The following is a 23,708-nucleotide window of genomic DNA, read 5'->3' as shown; positions in this document are numbered from 1 at the left end:
ATCTGCAGTGGAAAATTTTACATCTCTAGTCCCACCACACTATTGAGCCCTGGCAGAGATGGAGAGCTTAACATGGGTTATTAAGTGACCATGTTTTCAGAGTTTTCTGAAATTGTCTCTCGCCAGTAATCACAGGAACATAGAATGGACTGTACTCAAGATCAAGCATGAACAAGAGTGCAGTGCACAAGCAATCTGCACGAGCTGGGAGTTCGCCCTCATGCCCTCTACCACTGCTGCCTCGGCACTCATCCTGCATCTGACACCCATGGCCATTAAGGAATCCTGTGTGCCCAGACAACAGGAAGAGGAACAGGCAAACATGGAGGCTTCGTGTGCAGACACAATTCAAAAATGGTCATCACTACAAGACAGCTTCACTCAGGGGTGGCCTGGAAGAACAGTAAAAAGGAAAAAGCTTCCCACTTAGGGCAGGCCTTTGAGAAACACGCTCATGTACATTGTGTGGAAAGAGAAACGGCCCCAGAGCAGTAGTTAATGACCTAGCAGGCTGGTCAAGACACTAGAAGAAGAAACACTGGCGATCAGAGACAAGGAGGCTCTGAAGTAGACAGACGTGGATGGATGTATCCGGACGAGCGTGAAATGTCAAAGTCTTTGTGATGTAGGTAAAAGGCCATCAGAGGGCATGCAACATGGAGGAGACATTTAACAATAAACAAACAACTGAGATAGCTAACACCAGTCAGCCTCTATCATAGAATGCCTCGGTGCCAACGAAATGCACAAGAACTTAGCCACACAGCAGAGATAGAAGTCATCCAGGAATTCACTACTAGGGGCTCCTTCTGAGAAAAGTTGATGGAGCTACTCTTACCACTAAGTGTCCAGCCTTGTAACGAGGTATCACTTCTGACCCCGTGATAAGGCCAATCCCCAAGAATACCAACTGGACACTTGGGGCAAGTTGACTATGCTGGGCCCCTTCCACTCTGGATGGGCTGATAATTCATTATGACCAGAACACGTATTTCGAATACATGTTTGGTTTTTCCACCCATAGGGTCTTAACCAGCATGAACATCATAGAAATGACGAAGCATCTGATCAACCAGCACAGGATCCCATGTATTAGGAGACACACTTCACAGAAAAGAAGGTACAGAATTAGGCCCATTACCTTAAAACCCACTGGATCACAAACCATACAACCTGCTAGGGATTTCCATAGGCACAACTGAAGCACCAGGATGTAGTTGAAGTGAAAGTCACTCAGTCACATCTGACTCTTTGCAACACCATGGACTATACAGTCCATGGAATTCTCCAGCCAGAATATTGGAGTGGGTAGCCTTTCCCTTCTCCAGGATATCTTCCCAACCCAGGGATCGAACCCAGCTCTCCCGCATTGTAGGCGGATTCTTTACCAGCTGGGCCACAAGGAAAGCCCACCAGAATGTATGATATACCTCAACTTAAGACCTTTAAATGGTGCTACATAACCAACAAGAAGAACACACAGTAGGTCCAAAAATCCAGGAGTAAAAGCCACTTCTTGTGGCCTCATTTTGGACTTCAAGATTAGAGATACTGTTCTCCAAGGGGAAAAATATTCTGGCAGAAGAAGTAGCAATGTCCCATTTAACTGTAAGCTATAATTGCCACTTGGGCACTTCAGGCTCCTTGTGTCAAGGGACCAACAACCAGGCAAAAAAGGAGTTGACCATCAAAGGGAGGGACTGCTGTTACAAATGCGGGAAGGGGATATATCTGTTACACAGACGACACATTTAGGAGTCTCTCGGCATCCCTTTGCCAAGTGTGATGAAAAATGGGCAGGTACAGTAACCCAGGCTAGAAGGTACATGGCAATCAGGAGATCATATACTTAAAGGCAAAAGGCTGGGTCATGCTACCAGGTAAGACAACAGTTCCCAGAAGAGGTGCTAGCTGAGGGGAAGGGACGTGAAAGAATAATGGACGAGGGCCATGGATACAGCCCTGAGACCTTACATAAGCCAGTGCGATAATCGAGGCTCCCCCAACTGGAGCTGTTAAAAAAAAACAGATTAGAAGTGGGCTGAGTGGTCCAAAGAATGAATCGTGATGACTATGGAAATGTACTGCCTGCATATCCCTTCAGGGAAGGACTTGCCACTGGTAGACATCATTCAGCTGCCAGCTCCTGCAGAGATGGCCTTAGCTGTGGATAGCTTCTGCACCCAAGGTCCTACTTTCCTGGGAGCGACCCTCATATACTGACCCATCAAGGTCCATTTCACCCTAATGAGGAACGCCTCTGATGGGCATTTCAACCCAAGGTGCCCTGAGGTTGCCTGTAGCTATTAATTAAGTCTGCTTGACTTGTACTTTCTGCCCAATCCTGCATCTTCCCCTTCTTCTTTCACAGCTGCTCACTCCAAGGACCTAATTAGTACCCTGAACACTAAACTCTGTCTCAGAGTCAGTTTTTCAAAGGATCCAAACTGACAGGATTGTTTGTTACCTCAGTCTAACTTAACCTGTACTGATGGATACACTATAATAAGTGTAAATTTCCCTCTAAAGTATCTTAAAATAGTTAGTTAATTGTTTTCGCTCCCAAAATTGTTTAGGAAGAAGAAAATTTAACTTGCAAGCTTATAAAAAGCTAGTTGAGGTAAGTAATCTTGCAGCTATAGAGACATTTCATGCTTGCTGGTTATCTGCCCACCTGTCAGGATTTGTCAACACAACGAGAAGAGAAAAACATAGGTACTGTTGTAGCAAATACACTTTCCACTTATCCCTTCCAACTTTTTCAATAACAAATAAAGAGGATGTTGGGCTAGATAAATTTTGTTGCTAAGTTTTCACATTCTTGATCAGGATTCTCTGTAAAATCTAGAAATTATCAAATGCCTTAAAGCTCAATATTAAATTAATATAACTTGTTTACATGTAGTCTCTTTCCATTCTTACAATATAAAGTCTCTTACATTATTAATGTCTGACTGCAAGACCTACAATCATATTTTTTTGCCAAGAAGAAAATATATTTCCAGAGCACTCAGGTCATTATCACTTCATAAACAGTTAAAGGATAGACAGACTAAAGCAAATTCCACACAGTTACTGACATCATGAAGACTGACAGAAATACCATTCCATACCAACAGAAAAGTCACACAGCAATAAAGACCAAAGTAAAATATATGCTCTGGAATACAGACTTTTTAAAAATCCACGCTACAAGGTACTAAATATTGATTTATAAACCATACTTTCAATAAACACAATCAAGAAATTAGAGTTGCTATTCTCTCAAACACAAATCTCAGCAATGAGAACACTGTGCTGCCAAGACTATTCACATATGAGGGACCATATCATATCAAAACTAAGGCTGAAATTTAGAGACAGATTTATCTTATGACTTCTGCATAAAACAGTACAGGTGAAAAAACGCACGTTCATTGGCTAACTTTTCTACTCACATTCTTCCATGAAAATATGCATCTCTAATACTCTAAGGACACATTTTACAAATTCATTTAATACTCCATCTCAAATGCCAGTTCACAATTCAGTCTTAATTGCACACTCAAAATACACTAAAAAGAGTAAAGGTCACAGGCATAAGACTCAAAACTAGATGAATACGAAGACAAACTTGCATTAACCATTTGGATACTTATATACCAAAGACCCACATTTCTCAATGTTGCCAAAAATCTTTCCCCTCTAACCCTGAAATGCTGATGCTTCATTGGCCCCCACTCCCCCAGGTAAAAATTGATCCTAATATTTTAAAAGGCGCACTTAATGTACCCACAGTTTCAACTCCACAGCTTCTCTCGGGATTTTTATCCTCTGGCATTCATTCCACAAATATTTGTTTAGTTTCTCATCCTCTGTCAGGCAAAGTGGGCATCACTATTTGACATTTCCCACTTTATCATGTCAGTGTGGTTTCCTGTTGGCTTCAGTAAATAGTCTTGAGGTAATAAATCATATTTACTGATTCCCTGATAATGAATCGTACTTGAAATCCTAGAGTAATTCCTATTGGGTAAAGTTCATGATAACTTTGAAACACTGCTGAATTCTATTTGCTAATATTTTACATTAGATGTTTGATTTTCCATTCATGGCTGTGTTCCTTGCCCTCCTCCACATTTAAATACTTTTCTTTCAGTATACATTTCCTTTCGAGAATCTTTATTCACCAAATTTTGCATTCAAGACAATCACTCAAAATGCTTATAGATCATTAAGAAAGAGATTTACTGCTCATTACTCTTTCCTTCTAGATTTTCTAACTTAAAGGTCACTGATTAAATGTATCAATAAAGCTAATTTTCTTGAGTGTCACATCACATTAACAAATATTATATGCCTTTTCCCAAACTAAAGATCATTCAAACTTTTTCCTGTTACATCAGGAAAATATCAATACATGGTACAGTGGTAAAATCAAAAGAACTTTGAACTTAGACCTACCTTCAAATTCTGAATATACCATCCTACAACCTATGTGAATTTGGATGTAGTCAGGCTAAATCACAGTTTCTGCCTTTATAAATGAATATAATAATACACTTTACACAGGTGTTATGAGACGCTATGCGAATTACCTTATAAATGTTTGCAAAGTACAAAACACTACAGGAAGCCTTCAGGGATTATTAGTTCTCCCTTTTCTCAAAAGAAAGGTCACTTATTCCCTTACTTACTGGCCTCTTTTTAAAAAAGAAGAAACTCTTATTTTTTCTATGCAACAGTTTATTATGGAAAGAAGAAGAGAACCTTGGACAAAGGATATAGGAAAGCTTAAAACAGTCAACAGTTGGTGACATTTTTTGAAAAAATTACATGATGGTTTTAAAGTTTTTCTGACAAAGAAACAAACTGGGTCTTTCAGGACAAAGGGTTCACCTGGACAACGGGTGCTGCTTTTGTTGAGGAAGAGCCCTACCTAAGAATTTAACAAAGTGCATAGGGAAATTCTGATTAATAAAGAGAGAAACAAATAAAATAACCTCCAAAAAATAATTAAAAACATAAAAAGTGAGCAAATTTGAATTTTTATAGTTTTACTGGAAAGTTCCAAAAAATTGGAAGTCACATGATTCCTTATATTGTATGTATATGTATGTGTGTGTGTATATATGTATCAGTTTACAGGGCTGTACAAAAACAGTGATTTGAGGTATACATAACTATAACTTCACTGTGTTTAAAATGATTTTTTATATATTACCAATTAAAATAAGATGACTCCTTTGAATACAGAATTAAGTATTTTTCAGGGTTTTTTAAACTATGTTTTTAAATTATTGTCTACCAATAAGTATGGAAAATTCTCAGAGAGATGGGAATACCAGACCACCTGACTTGCCTCCTAAAAAATTTCTATGCAGGTCAAGAAGCAACAGTTAGAACTGGATATGGAACAACAGACTGGTTCCAAATTGAGAAAGGAGTACATCAAGGCTGCATATTGTCACCCTGCTTATTTAACTTATATGCACAGTACATCATGAGAAATGCCAGGCTGGATAAAGCACAAGCTGGAATCAAGATTACCAAGAAAAATATCAATAGCCTCAGATATGCAGATGATACCACCCTTATGGCAGAAAGTGAAGAGGAACTAAAGAGCCTCTTGATGAAAATGAAAGAGGAGAGTGAACAGGTTAGCTAAAAACTCAACATTCAGAAAACAAAGATCATGGCATTCAGTCCCATCACTTCATGACAAATAGATGGGGAAACAGTGGAAACAGTGGCTTACTTTATTTTATTGGGCTCCAAAATCACTGCAGATGGTGACTGCAGCCATGAAATTAAAAGACGTTTACTCCTTGGAAGAAAAGTTATGACCAATCTAGACAGAACATTAAAAACCAGAGACATTACTTTGCCAACAAAGGTCCGTCTAGTCAAAGCTATGGTTTTTACGGTAGTCATGCACAGACATGAGAGTGGGACTATAAAGAAAGCTCAGTGCTGCAGAATTGATGCTTTTGAACTGTGGTGTTGGAGAAGACGCTTGAGAGTCCCTTGGACTGCAAGGAGATCCAACCAGTCAATCCTAAAGGAAATCAGCCCTGAATATTCACTGGAGAACTGATGTTGAAGCTGAAACTCCAATATTTTGGCCACCTGATACGAAGAGGCCTTACAAATAGCTGTGAAAAGAAGAGAGGCAAAAAGCAAAGGAGAAAAGGAAAGATATAAGCATCTGAATGCAGAGTTCCAAAGAACAGCAAGAAGAGATAAGAAAGCCTTCTTCAGCAATCAATGCAAAGAAATAGAGGAAAAGAACAGAATGGGAAAGACTAGAGATCTCTTCAAGAAAATTAGACCTACCAAGGGAACATTTCATGCAAAGATGGGCTCGATAAAGGACAGAAATGGTCTGGACCTAACAGAAGCAGAAGATATTAAGAAGAGGTGGCAAGAATACACAGAAGAACTGTACAAAACAGATCTTCACGACCCAGATAATCACTATGGTGTGATCACTAATCTAGAGCCAGACACCCTGGAATGTGAAGTCAAACGGGCCTTAGAAAGCATCACTACAAACAAAGCTAGTGGAGGTGATGGAATTCCAGTTGAGCTGGTTCGAATCCTGAAAGATGATGCTGTGAAAGTGCTGCACTCAATATGCCAGCAAATTTGGAAAACGAAGCAGTGGCCCCAGGACTGGAAAAGGTCAGTTTTCATTCCAATTCCAAAGAAAGGCAATGCAAAAGAATGCTCAAACTACCGCACAATTGCACTCATCTCACATGCTTGTAAAGTCATGGTCAAAATTCTCCAAGCCAGGCTTCAGCAGTACGTGAACCATGAACTCCCAGATGTTCAAGCTGGTTTTAGAAAAGGCAGAGGAACCAGAGATCAAATTGCCAACATCCGATGGATTATCCAAAAAGCAAGAGAGTCCCAGAAAAACATCTATTTCTGCTTTATTGACTATGCCAAAGCCTTTGACTGTGTGTATCACAATAAACTGTGGAAAATTCTGAAAGAAATGGCCATCCAGACCACCTGACCTGCCTCTTGAGAAATCTGCATGCAGGTCAGGAAGCAACAGTTAGAACTGGACATGGAACAACAGACTGGTTCCAAATGGGAAAAGGAGTACGTCAAGGCTGTATATTGTCACCCTGCTTATTTAACTTATATGCAGAGTACATCATGAGAAATGCTGGACTGGAAGAAACACAAGCTGGAATCAAGATTTCCGGGAGAAATATCAATAACCTCAGAAATACAGATGACACCACCCTTATGGCAGAAAGTGAAGAGGAACTAAAAACCCTCTTGATGAAAGTGAAAGTGGAGGGTGAAAAAGTTGGCTTAAAGCTCAACATTCAGAAAACAAAGATCATGGCATTCAGTCCCATCACTTCATGACAAATAGATGGGGAAACAGTGGAAACAGTGTCAGACTTTATTTTTGGGGGCTCCAAAATCACTGCAGATGGTGATGACTGCAGCCATGAAATTAAAAGATGCTTACTCCTTGGAAGAAAAGTTATGACCAACCTAGATAGCATATTGAAAAGCAGAGACATTACTTTGCCAACAAAGGTCCATCTTGTCAAGGCTATGGTTTTTCCTGTGGTCATGTATGGATGTGAGAGTCGGACTGTGAAGAAGGCTGAGCGCTGAAGAATTGATGCTTTTGAAATGTGGTGTTGGAGAAGACTCTTGAGAGTCCCTTGGACTGCAAGGAGATCCAACCAGTCCATTCTAAAGGAGATCGGCCCTGGGATTTTTTTAGAAGGAATGATGCTAAAGCTGAAACTCCAGTACTTTGGCCACCTCATGTGAAGAGTTGACTCATCGGAAAAGACTCTGATGCTGGGAGGGATTGGGGGCAGGAGGAGAAGGGGACGACAGAGGATGAGATGGCTGGATGGCATCGCTGACTTGATGGACGTGAGTCTGAGTGAACTCTGGGAGTTGGTGATGGACAGGGAGGCCTGGCGTGCTGCAATTCATGGGGTCACAAAGATTCAGACATGACTGAGCGACTGAACTGAACTGAACTGAAATGAACAACTGACTCATTTGAAAAGACCCTGATGCTGGGAAAGATTGAAGGCAAGATTGGGGATGACAGAGGATGAGATGGTTGGATGGCATCATCGACTCAATGAACATGAGTTTGAGCAAACTCCGGGAGTTGGTATGACAGGGAAGCCTGGCATGCTGCAGTCCATGGAGTTGCGAAGAGTTGGATACAACTGAGCAACTGAACTGAACATGTTAAATGTCATAATTAAAACTGTGATAGGCAGGAAATTTATTTTTTTAAATTGTGCTATTGTTTTGGTTTGAAGTTTAGGTAATTCACTTTACATGATGTATTTCTTATGTAAATCTGACACCCTACTCTATTGTGAAATAACCCTCTCAACAATTTAATCAACTTATCTCTGAGCTATCTTTCATCTTGTTTCACAATTCTATGCATTATCCTAACTATTCGATAAGTTTTCTAATTGAAAATTAATAACCACCATTTGTAATTAAAACCATCATAATTATGTTAGGCCTACTGAAGATCTTATAATAGATATTTTTTGATAATTCTGAAATAACGTCCCAAGATTCAATTCAACTTTAAGGTATGTTTAAATTCAGGAAAATCTCTCATTTGCAAATGCTGAAATCTTCAGTCGAACCCCTCAAAAGATTGGTGGTTTACTAAAAGAGGTGAAAAATTTACAAACTGCTTGACTCCTTTTATCCCATGGACCCTACAAAACTAACTTTCATGACACTATTTTAGACAAACAGCTTAAAAGCATAAATGCTGCTGCTGCTGTAATTTAGCCTCTAAGTTGTCACTGCCTCTTTGTGACCCTGTGGACTGCATCCCACGAGGCTCCTCTGTCAGTGGATTTCCCAGGCAAGAATATTGGAAAGGGCCGCCATTCCCTTCTCCAGGGAATCTTCCCAATTCAGAGATCAAACTCATGTCTCCTGTTTGGCAAGAAGATTCTCTATCACTGAGCCACCTTGGAAGCCCCGAAAAGTAAAACTATGTCTCGGTAATTCCCGGGCAGCCCAGTGGTTAGGATTCTGTGCTTCCACTGCAGGGGGCAGAGGTTTGCTCCCTGGTCTGGGAACTAAGATCCTGCAAGCCGCACAGCACTGCCAAAAATAAATTATTTTTTTAAAGCATAAATGTAACTAATAACCTGAGATCAGCTCAGTAAGACAAGTTCTTCCATTGCACCTTTAGCCTCAACAGTACTACAAGGCTGTATCTTTACTAGATACAGATTCATTTTAATCTTGAATCAGGTGTAATAATGATACCACTAACAATGCCAAAAATATATTAATAAAGTTTTCAGATTTAAAATGTGTTCAAGCTAGATTTACAAGCTAGAAAATTTAGTAACATATCATTTTATCTGTTACAGTCCACTGAGTCTTACTCACCAGGCTGGTTCTATGATCACTTGTGAAGAGTCATTTTTTAAAAAAATATGAATACGCAGTGCCTAATCTAAGAGAATCAGATTACTGAGGACTGATTTTTCTCCCTTCAACCTTCAAAGGGAATGCCAAGGTAAGTCATGCTTGAAAATCACCATCATATGCCTTCTACATCCATCATGTATAGTATAATGAGAACTGGGAAGGCAAGGTTATGTCCTCAAAGATTAATGATATTGGCTATATAAAATTTACTATGGCAGTACGGTTGAAATAGTACATTTTAGAGCAATGAAAAATTAGTATTACCATACATATTTTTATTGTCTAAACATCACAGAACACAAAGCAATCAACTAAATCTTAAGGTGCGTTCCAATTAAATATGCCATAAACTCTGAGTGTACTGTACAAAAGAGAAAAACTAGCAACATGACTTTTTTCCCCGAAAGGATCTATCTCATAGTCGGTTCATTATGCAATGGTTGTATTTTATTTCCACAAAATTATACTTCATAAGGAAAACAATTATTTTGAAAGACATTTTCTGAAATGTGAAAAGCACTTTTCCCAAGAAAATATTTCAATATTTGATGATACAAACCCAGGAGAATAAATACAGATTGGGCAGGGAAGGAAGACTTTATTGGGAACTGCAGAGAAATAATCAAATAAGGTAAAACAAAATGCTTGTATCCTGTATTGATTGTAAGGCTGTTTTTGTTTTTGTTGTTACTTACTAGCACAGGGCAAACAAAAACCTATGTTAAAAAAAATACTGTTAAAACGTGCTATTCTTCCTCCAATTTTAACAATTTGCTTGAAAAATGAAACTAATTATTTGCTTCTATCTTTCCATAGCATTGGGCTTCCCTGATAGCTCAGCTGGTAGAGACTCCGTCTGCAATACAGAAAGCCCTAGTACGATTCCTGGGTCCGGAAGTTCCCCTGGAAAAGGAAAAGGCTCCCCACTCCAGTATTCTTGGTCTCCCCTTGCGGCTCAGCTGGTAAAGAATCTGCTCGCAGTGCAGGATACCTGGGTTCGATCCTTGTGTTGGGAAGATTCTCTGAAGAAGGGATAGACTACCCACTCCAGTATTCTGCCCTGGAGAACTCCATGGACTTCATAGTACATAGGGTTGCAAAGGGTTGGACACGACTGAGCAATTTTTACTTTTTCCATAGCATTAAGAAACATTACTAAAAATTACTAAACATTACTAAAAATTAAGTGTCTCATAATTTACTGACAAAATTAAGAACATACAATGGAGTCAACTAGATACCACAGTGTAGTCAAGTGGAAAGACTATCAATTTAGGAGTTTTTAACAAAACTGGATTTACACCAGCAGGGCTTTGGACTAATTCCTTTTAGTCTTGTGCTTAACAATCTAAAATTGAGTTTACTGAAATCTTGTTTACAAGGTTATTAGAGAGGTTACAGACATTGTAAATAAAGCTCTTATTATAGGGCTTCCCTGGTGGCTCAGCAGTAAAGAATCCTCCTGGAATATAAGAGACATAGGTTCAATCCCTGGGTCAGGAAGATCCCCTGGAGGAGGAAATAGCACCCCACTCCAGTATTCTTTTGCCTGGGAAATCCCATGAACAGAGGAGCCTGGCAGGGGTCACAAAAGAGTCAGACATGACTTAGCAACTAAACAGCAACAACAGTACCTAGCTCTTGGAACTGACTTAATAAAGAGTAGCTATTAGAATAATAATAATCTGAGCCCTTTCTTTCTCTGAAAAACATATTTCTAGTGTTTTTTACCTTGGTATATTTTAAATGTATAATACCTAAAATATGGTTATCTTGAGAAATAAGCTTACTGTCTCAACACCACAGGCAAAATAATATGTTAATAGCGCCAACTTGGCAATGACGGATCATAATAAGCCAGCCTAGATTCTGTATTTCATTTAACTGATTTTCTGGATCTGGGGCACTGATTTTTTAAGCCTTATAAAAGCCAAGACAATCAATCCCATTTCATCATGAATCATGACTTCAAATTATTATTTCAAAAAGGCAAATATTTGACTGTTTAGGCTCTAAAAGACAGTGAATTCTTTTCAATGATGACTCACATGCAAATACTCATAGAGTTTTTAAAACTATGCCTAACTTTATTACTAGGAATTTCTTTCCATACATGCTTACAATAGTTTAGAAGTCAAAGTGCTTATTGATAGTTCATAATTTTCTTTATATACTGATACTTAAAATAATTTTCCAAAGTAGATTATGTACCATTATGATGTTTAAGAGCAGAAGTATACTTCTTATATCCATTAAATGTGTTATTCTTTGGTCTCTTTTATTTTTATTTATCAAAATGCTCCTTAATAGCTTAAAATTGGTATATTATTTCACACAATCAATAAAAGGTGCTCTTAAGTGCTGCTAAAGATTTAAATCAGCTAGGTTTTATCTATAATATACAGAGAGAAGAAATTTTTTCATTACAGTAGTCTAACAGGTAGCTAAATTTAGTATTTCAATAAACACATTGTTTAACATTCAGAAATTTATAGGACTATAGATAAGATAATTAAAATCAATTAAAACCATAGACATAATATATTTCTAGATTCCCTGGTAAAAACTTATTTAGTTACTTCCATTCTTAGATATGTTCTGGGTTTCCATTTTGTCCCAAAACATTATTTCATTAGCTCTTTTATCTTTATATGTCTTTCTCTATCAGCTTCCTGTACCATGAGAGTATATCTTGTGAGTTTAATTTAAATTTTTCTGTGCTCATCCCCACTAAATCTAAAATGCTTGTATTCCTACTCTCTGCAATGTAAATTTGGTAGTGCTTCATATCTATCCATTATCAAAACTAACACAGTAATAGTCAAACAAAACAGACTAATGAAGTGCTCATGTAGGAATACAAAACATAAAAGCCTTCAAATAGGACACTCAAACCCAGATTTCTCAATTCCCCTGCCTCCACCACTAATTCACCTCAGCTCATTTGTTCCCTTCCCCTATACTACTATTTATGCTGAAATTGGAGAGAATTCCTTTCAAAATCTGTCACTAAATTTCTCTCTCTAAAATGACATATATACATGCTGACTAGTAATGTATTTGAGAATCTCTACATGAAAAATTTCTGGTATTTCCTACTTTGTACAGTCCTAACAGATACATACCTATGTCATATGCCAGGAAATCGGCAGAAAAACATTTTGCACCGTTACTCAAGGAAGTGTCATTATGGGTATTTCCTCCAAAAATAAGCATAGCTCCATTGATAAGAACAGCTGAATGAAGGTATCTGGCAAACCCACTTTCTTTCAAAATAGTCCTACAGGATAAAATTTAAAAATGTATTACAAAAGATAAAAAGACCTCCCTGATCTTATATCAAGCACAGAAAGGATCTAGTTTGAATACAGAATTTTCCTTGGAATTGTAAAAATAACACGCTTTATTACTTCAACAAATGGCCTCTAAACTTCAATATTTTTAAAAAATACTTTGAGATTCAGAGTACCTTAAAATGCTTTGAGGAAACACAATATTAAACATAATCATTAATGATTTCATAATAATTTATATTTTGCATTTTGTTTTTATTTATAAAAGTAGGAAACAAATTTTCTTTTAACTAGAGGACTGACTTATAATCAGTTTTAAATACCAAAGTAAATAAATAGTTAAACGTAATAAATTTACTCTAAACAGTATGCAGTTAAAACTATAAGACTCATATGGATCCAATAAAATGTTTTTTAACTCATTAAATATATACATAAAAGTGCACATAGGTCTAAAAACCAATGAATTTCCACAAGATGAACACAACTAAGTAATGAGTACGAAGACCAAAAAATAAAAAATTACCACTATTCTGATTCTAATAGCAAACATTTAGATGGCTGTCTTTGTGCTTTACAAAACGGAAGGACATAGTTGGTATTCATTTGTATTCATGTTCATTTGCTTAAGATTATTTTTGAGGTATATCTATATTGCGTATAATTGAAAATCTCAATGCATTTTTGAGAAACAATAAAATTAAGACAAATGTTCGTTTAATTAACTACAGTACAATTCTGAGAGAAAAACTACAAATATATGTTCACAAGTATACTTTACCTGAATGAACTAATATATATTAAAGGTTCAGGACAATATGAGTCAATACTTTATAAATAAATCCCTAGTACAAACAAAGAATCAGAATATAAACACAGTTAACATGTATGGTACAGTTAGTAAGGCAAATATACTATCTTAAAAACCATAGATTTAGTACCACTCACAGGACATGAGTTTGAGCAAACTCCAGGAGAAGGTGAAGGACAGGGAAGCCTGGTGTGCTGCAGTCCATGGGGTCGCAGAGTTGGACACAACTGAGCGACTGAACTACCACAAATTCTTAAAGAATATGGAACTGACCTCCAGAAAGGCAACATAAGGAGATCCATAAACAATCTCACCAGGGAAAGAACTATAATTGGTAAAAATTATTTTTTAACAAAATGTCTTTTTTGGATCTCAAAACCTTTTGCCAAGAGCAACAACAAATAAAGAAATAATTACTCAGGAACATCAACTAAATCTCAGTAAGAACGGCAACAGTTCATGATACCTGACTCATTACCAACTCTCATTCGTCCCGTTACCACCACCTCCCCACACATACACAACCTGTTCAGCAAGACTGCTCAACCCCAGGCTGGTAAGGTTGAGAACAGAATACTCCTTTGTCCCTCAGTTCCTAGTTCAGGCCAGTAATATACAACCAGGAGCAACAGATTGCCAGTACTTCTCATGCCCCCTAATTCTTGGTGGCAGAAGCTCTATTCAAGGAGAAAGCACAAGAGGTCTGAGTGCTCATTCTCTACCTTGCTCCCACTTGCAGGGTGGAAGCTACACACCAGACAGATTAAGAACACAAGGACCCAGAAATCTTCACCCCTAATTTACAGGGCAACAGTTCCAAGATAAAAGAGGAAGGCTGAGAACAGCAAAGGCTACCATCAATATCCAGTGTACATAACACAGTGGTGTCACTGAAAGAACAAGCTATGAGCCCCTACCTATACTTCCAAAGCAATCACAGCGAGGTTATCCCCAACAGGGAGAGGCAGCCTAAGAAAAGGAAAGGCCCAAAGCTCTCCTAAGGGAACTTGACTTCACTGGGTACAGGGCAGCAAACTTCAAGCCTTAAAGGCTTCAGAAACAATCGAGGTTGTTTCTCAAGTATCTATGTGAGAATAATAAGTTAGAAATAGACCAACCAGAAGTTTATTGGAGAGAATCAAGGGGAAAGACAGCTAATAAGAGCCTTACTGGGGTCAGAACATCAATGACTAGCCTCAAAGACTACCCCGTAAAAGGTACAAAATGCAATTCAGACCGTGGAGCAATTCATGCCCACAGAGCTTTGCTGAAAGTAACAGAACTATCAGTTGGCAATTAGTAGAGGCTAGGGTGTGAGGAAATGGCAATCCACTCCAGTACTATTGCCTGGAAAATCCCATGGACAAAGGAGCCTGGTAGGCTACATACAGTCCCTGGGGTTGCAAAGTCAGACATGACTGAGCGACTTCACTTCAGAGGGGGTGAGGATGAGACAAACAGAGGCAGATAGCTTAACAAAGAGCTCAGAGGAAAAGTCGAAGAACTCTGCTAAAATCCCGATCATCCCAGGGTGACTATGTGCCTCCCCAGCCGGTACCATCTGAAGAGGAACATCAGAGGACGCATGTGGAGAAAAAAAGAGACTTCACTAAAAGAATTCAGCCAAGTCTCTAAACAAATGAAATTACAGCAGCCTCAGGGAGGGAGGAAAAGTCAGGATCCAGAGTTGCTGCAATGTACTGCCTAAAATGCCTGGCTTGCGGGGAAACTTATGGCATGCAGTGAAATAGGGAAGTGTGACCCATGCCACACACAGGAATAACAGCAAGCAACCACCTTTGAGAGAACCCAGATGCCAGATGAAACTAAAAAAGACTCTAAAGCAGCCATTAAAAATACTTAAAGAAAACAAAATTTAAAGAAGTATAACAATGTCTTATTAAATATAAAGCATCAACAAAGAAAAATAACCAGGAAAAGAAAAATGTGGAGTTTTAAAGTATAAAATTGAAATTTTAAAATTTAGCAGAGGCTCAATAGCATATTTCAGCAGGTAAAAGAAAAAAATCAGTGAACTAGTAGATAAATCAGTAGAGATTCTGCAATTCCAAAAACAGAGAGGAAAATGAACAGTCTATGAGAAATGTACATCACCATTAACAGCAAGAGCATGGATTTACTGGGAATTCTAAGGTAGAGGGGGAAAAGGTAAAAAATTGTTTGAGAAATAATGACTGACAACTCCCTAAATTTGATGAAAAACATTAGCATACATATCGAAGAAGCTCAACAAACTGCAAGTAAGAAAAAAGTACAGAAAGAGCCACACTCAGACATAAAATAGTAATACTGAAAGCCAAAGATAAAATCTTGGGCAAAAGAAAGAAGGTTATTTGCATACAAAAGAACCCCCATAAGATAAATAACTGACTTCTCATCAGAAACAATAAGAGCCAAAAGGCAATGGGATGGCATATGAAAATGTTGAATTTTTTAATAAGCCAGAATAAGAAGATACAGGGGAGAGACATTATCAAGGTGCTGTAATAAGACTTTCCTGCTGAGAATAAAAAATATTGCCTGTCATATCAGTTAAAAAAAAAAAAAAAAAGATGCTGCAGCCGTAGAGCAATCACATTGCGACCTCGATGGTGAGCCCTGAGGAAACTCAGAATGGAGACAGAACGCCGCCAATGAGGCCACCCTGGACAGAGCACCCTGGGCAGACTCAGGATGAGAAGCACAAGATACTTGGCCCCAGATAGCCGACGTGCATCTCAAAGCAATGATTTCTATGAGCCTTGATTTTGTATCTTTTCATACGTAGGAAAAAGTGCTAAGTTCCTTCATTTGAGATGTCTGGTTTTCCTTAAGTAACAGTAATCTTCTGATGTTCTGACTACATGGACTTTGCTGCAAAAGCTCCTATTAACCTGGCTTCTCTCTTGCCTTTCTGGAGCAGTCTCTCAGTTATCTGAGATGCTGTGTCTTGGGCCTACGTCCTTAGAATTGTCCACCAAATAAAACATAATTCTGAACTTTTAGGTTGTGCGTTATTTTTTCAGTCAACACCGCCTTGGTGCTCCCACAGAAGCAGTGATTTTGTCAACTATTTGGAGACAGGAGGACATTTGTGAGAGCCCAGCAGTCCAGCAGAGAAGTCCTAGCACTGCTCAGAGCAAAACTTCCAAGAACAGGATGGAAGCGATTAGTAACAGTTTAACTTTCTCACTTCACCTGCCCCAAGGCAACAACAGCTCACTGCCAAGAAAAACTTCTTCAAGCTGCTGTTTCACCCATGAGCAAAGAGACAGCCTAGTGGGTGACTAGCGTCCGCCCAAGCAGGGTAATGCCCAAGAAGCCCACTTCTTTTTCACGCCATCCAAAACAATAATGGGATCAGCAGGGGAGAGAAATCAGGGCTCTCAGCAACCAGGGTACAAAACCCAAGAAGGGCAAAGGTTTCTATTAACTACCTCAGGAACTTTATCAAGAACCCCAGCCATAAACTACATAGGATGAAGTAAATTCACCCAAGCTAGCGTATGCATGCTGCCAACAATCCATAAATCCTTCCCCCATGTAGCCAGGACCCCAAACACATCCTTGCACGAGTACACATGTATAACTGGCTCCACTCTGTTGAGTGGCAAAATGTGAATAACCTTGAACACTTTAGACACTTGCACACTTCAGGCAATGCCCTGGGGAAAATAAATAACAAGTTCTCCATAGCAGGCGTACCTTTGTGGAGTTGAGAAAATGCAATCTCTAAAATGCATAAAAACTCACATAACTCAATAGAAAAAAAAAAAAGAACAATTTAATTAAAAAATGAGCAGAGGATCTGCATAGACATTTTTCCAAAGAAGACATACAAAGAGTCAATAGATACATGAAAATCACTCAACAAGGAAATGCAAATGAAAACCACAGAGATATCCCCTCACACACACACACACACACATACTTGTTGGAATGGTATTCTTGAAAAAACAGAAAATTACAAGTGCTGGTGAGGATGTGGGGAAAAGGGAACACTTATGAACTATTGGTGGGACTATAAATTGGTTCAGTCACTGTGGCAAACAGTATGGAGGTTTCTCAAAAAATAGAACTACCAAATTATCCAGCAATTCCACTCTATTTATCCAAATGAAATAAAACAACTATTTCAAAAAGAAATCTGCACCCCCATACTCACTGCAGCATTATTTATAATAACTAAGGCGTGGAAACCACCTGAGTGTCCATCAACTGTTGACTGGAAAAAGCTAGAGAAATATTATTCAGGCACAAAAAAGGAAATCTGGCCATTTGTCACAGCACAGATGGACCTTGAGGGCACTACACTAAGGGAAATAAGTCAGAGACAGGCAAATACATTATGATCTCACTCATAGGTAGAATCTAAAAAAATCTTTTAATGACCTTATAGATATGAAAGGTAGACTGGTGGGCATAAAAGGCAGGTGGTAAAGGATGGTCAAAAGGCATGTTTCCAGTTATAAGGCAAATAAGCCCTGATAATATAACATTCATGGAGATTATATCTAACAATACTGTATTATATTTGAAAGTTGCTAAGAATTTAAAAGTTCTCATCACAAGAAAAAATAATTCATAACTATACGTATGAGTTAACTAAACTTACTGTTGTAATCCTTTTACAGCACAAACATATATCAATTCACTAAGCTGTACACCTAAAACTAATATAATGTTATATGTCAATTATATTTTAATTGAAAATAATTAACAAGTTTGAAAAGCTAAGTCTTGGTAAGGATGTGAAGAAAAGATATAGAAGTACTACTGATGGGAATAGAACCAGGTATAGTCAATTTGGAAAACAGTATGGACATTCCTGAAAAAGAAAAGAAAAACTAAACTACCAAGAACTATCATATGATCAAGCAATCCCACTTGTCTGTATATATATCCAATAGATATAGCAAAAGCCTTGAAAAATTCCAACACCCTTTCCTGATTAAAAAAAAAAAAAAAGAACACCCAACAAGAGAGAGACAGAAGGTAAATTCCTCAACCTGGTAAGGATGAATGGTGCCCACCCCAAGAGATGCATCCATGTCCTAATCTCCAGAACCTGGGAATCCTTATTCGGAAAAAGTATTTTTTTCAGATACAATTAAATTAAGCATTTAAAGATGAGGAACTCATCCAAGTTTATCCAGTGGATTTAATCCAATGACAAGTGCCCATTTAAGAGACACAACAGAAAAAAGGAGGGGGTAAGGTAACCGGCCTAATACCAAATATTTAAAAAACAAAGACCATGGCATCTGCTCCCATTCAGTTCAGCTCAGTTCAGTTCAGTCACTCAGTCATGTCCAACTCTTTGCGACCCCATGAATCGCAGCACACCAGGTCTCCCTGTCCATCACCAACTCCCGGAGTTCACTCAGACTCACGTCCATCAAGTCAGTTATGCCATCCAGCCGCCTCATCCTCTGTCGTCCCCTTCTCCTCCTGCCACCAATCCCTCCCAGCATCAGAGTCTTTTCCAATGAGTCAACTCTTCACATGAGGTGGCCAAAGTACTGCAGTTTCAGCTTTAGCATCATTCCTTCCAAAGAAATCCCAGGACTGATCTCTTTCAGAATGGACTGGTTGGATCTCCTTGCAGTCCAAGGGACTCTCAAGAGTCTTCTTCAACACCACAGTTCAAAAGCATCAATTTTTCAGCGCTCAGCTTTCTTCACAGTCCGACTCTCACATCTATACATGACCACAGGAAAAACCATATCCTTGATGAGATGGACCTTAGTCGGCAAATTAATGTCTCTGCTTTTGATTATGCTGTCTAGGTTGGTCATAATTTTTCTTCCAAGGAGTAAGCGTCTTTTAATTTCACGGCTGCAATCACCATCTGCAGTGATTTGGGAGCCCCCCCAAAATAAAGTCTGACACTGTTTCCTCTGTTTCCCCATCTATTTCCAATGAAGTGATGGGACTCGATGCCATGATCTTTGTTTTCTGAATGTTGAGCTTTAAGCCAACTTTTTCACTCTCCACTTTCACTTTCATCAAGAGGGTTTTTAGTTCCTCTTCACTTTCTGCCATAAGGGTGGTGTCATCTGCATATCTGAGGTTATTGATATTTCTCACGGCAGTCTTGATTCCAGCTGGTCCCATTACTTCATGGCAAACAGAGGGAGAAAAGGTGAAAGAAGTAACAGATTTCCTCTTCTTGGAATCTAAGATCACTGCAAATGTTGACTGCAGCCATGAAATCAGATGACGATTGCTTCTTGGCAGGAAGCTATTATGACAAACCTAGACAGTGTGGTGAAAAGCAGAAACATTACTCTGTCGACAAAGGTCCCTATAGTCAAGGCTATGGTATTCCCTGTGGTCATGTATGGTTGTGAGAGCTGGACCATAAAGAAGGCAGAATGCCAAAGAATTGATAGCTTCAAACTGTGGTGCTGGAGAAGACTCCTGAAAGTCCACTGGACAGCAAGGAGATCAAACCAGTCAGTCTTAAGGGAAATCAACCCTGAATACTCAATGGAAAGACTGATGCTGAAGCAGTATTTTGGCCATCTGAAGCAAACAGCAGACTCATTGGAAAAGTCCCTGAAGTTGGGAAAGATTGAGGGCAGAAGAAGAAGGGGGCATCAAAGGATGAGATGGATGGATGGCATCACCGATGCAATGGACATGAACTTGGGCAAACTTCAGGAGATGATGAGGGACAGGGAGGCTTGGCAAGCTGCAGTCCACAGAGTCACAAAGTCGGACACAACTGGGCAACTGAACAAGAACAAAAACCAGAATGTAACTATGGAAGCAAATGGAGTGGTTCAATCACAACTCCAGGAACATTAACAGGCAAAGCTGGAAGAGGCAAAGAAAGGCCTTTTCCCAGTGCTTCTGGAAGAGGCATAGCCATGGTTATGCTTTGATTTTGCATTCCTGGCCTCTAGACCTGTAACAGAATATCTTTTCATCATTTTAAGCTACACAGTTTGTGATAATTTGTTACAGCAGCCTAATACAAAGGATATCTACAAAACTAACAAACAAAAAACATAGCTAATATCATACTTAAAGGTCAAAGACAAGATGTTCTCCCTCTAAGATCAGGAATAAGCAGGATTTTTACTCTTGTCACTTCTGTTCAACTTTGTATTTGAGATTATAGAAAGGAAAATGGGCAAGAAAATAAAGTGCATCTAGATGGGAAAGGAAGAAGTGAAACTCTACTTGTAAATGGCATGATCTTACATAGAAATTCAAATAAACTTACAAAAAACTGTTATAGCTAATAAATCAGTTTAGCAAGTTTGGAGGTTAAAAGAACAATGTGCAAAAAATAAACTGTACTGCTATTACAAGAAATGAAAAGTATTAAGATAAAAATAATAAAATAATTTTCAACAGGATCAAAAACAATAAAGCATTTAGAAATAAATTTAATGAAACACATAAAATTTATACCACGAAGACAAGAAACTATTTGAGGAGAGAAATTAAAGACAGCCTAAAAAATGAAAAGATACCTTTTTACCTAGATTGGAAAACAAAATATTGTTAAGATAGTCATACTCTCCAAACTGATCTACAGATTCAACTTACTCTATAAAATTCCAATTGGATGTTGTTTAACTAATAAACTCTTTGTAAGTAAAGCTATGATAAACATAGACAGCATAGTTAAAAGCAGAACCATTGCTCTGCCGACAAAGCTCCATATAATCAAAGCTACAGTTTTTCCAGTAGCCACATACAGATGTGAAAGTTGGACCATAAGGAAGGCTGTGCACCAAAGAATTTTTTCTTTTGAATTGTGATGCTGGAAAAGACTCTTGAAAGAACCTTGGACTGCAAGGAAATCAAACCAGTCTATCCTAAAGGCAATCAATCCTGAATATTCACTGGAAAGACTGCTGAAGCTAAAGTTCCAATACTTTAGCCACATGATACAAAGAGCAGACTCATTGGAAAAGACCCTGATGCTAGGAAAGATTGAGGGCAGGAGGGCAGGAGGAGAAGAGGGTGACAAAGGATGAGATGGTTGGATGGCATCACTGACTTGATGGACACTAATTTGAGCAAATTCCAGGAGATAGTGAAGGGTAGAGGAGCCTTCAGTCCTGAGATCGCACTTAGCAACTGAACAATAGAAACAATCCTATGATTCATGTGGAAATTCAAGAGCCCAAAATAGCCAATTCAAAGAAAGGAAAGAATACTCTTTTCAACAAATGGTGCTAGGGCCACTGGATATCCAAAAGAAAGAAACTGAACCCTTCCCTTCCAATATATACAAAAATTAACGAAAAATTGAATAAAATGCCTAAATTTAAGAGCTACAAGGGATGAAACTCATAGAAGAAACTGCAGAAGCAAATATTCTTTGCCTTGCATTAGGCAATGGATGCTTACTATGAGACCATTTTAACAGTATAAAATGTATAACAGATAAAACAGTCTTAAAAATTAAAAAATCTTGAGCTTCAAAGGACAATAAAAATAACATGAAAACTAACATACAGCATGGAAGAAAATATTTATAGGTCATGTATCTGATAAAGAATTTCTATCTAGAACATATAAAGTACTCTAACAACTCTAAGAACAATAACTCAAGGAATGGGAGGGGCATTTCCTCACCTTGATAAAAAAAAAATTATCCAAAATTTAATGGCAGGAAAACATATGCTTCACTTCTAAGAAAAAGAAAAAATACAAGATATATTCTGTACCACTCCTATTCAACATTTTACTGGAAGCCCTAATTAGTGCAATTAGCCAAAAAAAGCGGGAGGGAGGGAATAAAAGATTTACAAAATGGGAAGGAATAAATAAAACTGTCATTTTCACACATAACACGATCATCTATGTACAAAATACCAAACAATCAACAACAACAACAATTTTAAAACTCCTGGAACTAATAAGTAATTATAGTTTCAGGATACAAGGTTAATATATGAAAGTCAGTCGCTTTCTTACATACCAACAATAACCAATGGATACTTGAAATAAAGACACAACACCATTTACACAGCACCCGCACAAATTGAAACAGGTATAAATCTAATAAAATGTGGATAAGATCTATATTAGGAAAATTATAAAACTCTGATGAAAGAAATCAAAGAAGTAAATAAAGGGACAGTCCATGTATATGGACAGGAAGATTTACTATTATCAAGATATCACTTCTTCCTAGTTTGATCTATATGTTCACTGCAATCCCAGTCAAAATTCTAGAAAGAACAGTCAACACAATATTGTGGGAGAAGAACAAACTCAGAAAACTGACATTACTTGACTTCAAGACTTACCATAGAGATACAATAACCAAAACAGCATGGTACTAGGGGAAGAACAGACACACAGATCAACGGAACAGAACAGTGAGCCCAGAAATAGACCCACGTAGTCAACTAGCTTCTACCAAAAACAACTCAACAGAGAAAGACAGTCATTTCAGTAATTGGTGCTGAAACAACAGGAAATCCAAATGCAAAAAAAAAAAAGGAAAGAAAGTTGACAGATCTTATACCTTTCACAAAAATTAACACAGGATGAATCATAGGACAAAATGTAAAATACAAAACTGTAAAACTCCTAGAAGATAACACAGGACAACCACAGGGTGGCCATGAGTTTGATGACTTTTTAGATACAGCAACAAAAGGACAGTTTATAAAAGAAAAATGCTAAGTTCAACTTCATCAAAATTAAAAACTTCAGTTCTGTGAAAGACATCATTCAGAGAATGAAACAGTAAGCCACAGACTTGGAGAAATTATTCACAACAAGTACCTGATAAAGTACCTGAATCCAAAACATACAAAGAACTCTTAAAACTCGACAGTTAGAAAATAACTCAGTTAAAAACTGGCAGAAGATCTGAAAATACAGCCTTTCAAAGAAGACATAAAGATGGCAAAATAAGTATATGCATAAATCCTCAACATCACAGGGCACTAGGGAATTACAAATTAAAACAATGACTCACCACCACCTAACAGAATGGCTAAAATTCAAAACATTAACACCAAATGCTAGCAAGGGTGCAGAGCAACATTCATTGCTGGTAGGAATGAAAAATCGTACAATCACTCTTACAGCACTAAACACATTCGTTAAAAACTAAACACACTTACCACACAATTCAACAACTGTGATCACTGGCTGAAGATTTATGTTGA

General features: G+C 38.1%; 1 protein-coding gene across 1 annotated transcript in view; it reads right to left on the bottom strand.

The window, feature by feature from the left end:
- The window catches only part of ATRNL1 (attractin like 1), an 802,972-nt gene that overhangs the window by 652,897 nt on the left and 126,367 nt on the right, over window positions 1-23,708 (bottom strand). The window contains exon 10 of the mRNA XM_012102986.5: window positions 12,579-12,733. Coding sequence (XP_011958376.3) covers window positions 12,579-12,733 — 155 coding nt within the window. The remainder of the gene's footprint in view (window positions 1-12,578; window positions 12,734-23,708) is intronic.

This window comes from Ovis aries, chromosome 22 (genome assembly GCF_016772045.2).
Source record: "Ovis aries strain OAR_USU_Benz2616 breed Rambouillet chromosome 22, ARS-UI_Ramb_v3.0, whole genome shotgun sequence".
Lineage (NCBI taxonomy): Eukaryota > Metazoa > Chordata > Mammalia > Artiodactyla > Bovidae > Ovis > Ovis aries.
The sequence above is the reverse complement of the archived record's forward strand: the minus strand, read 5'-3'. Positions and strand labels throughout refer to the sequence as shown.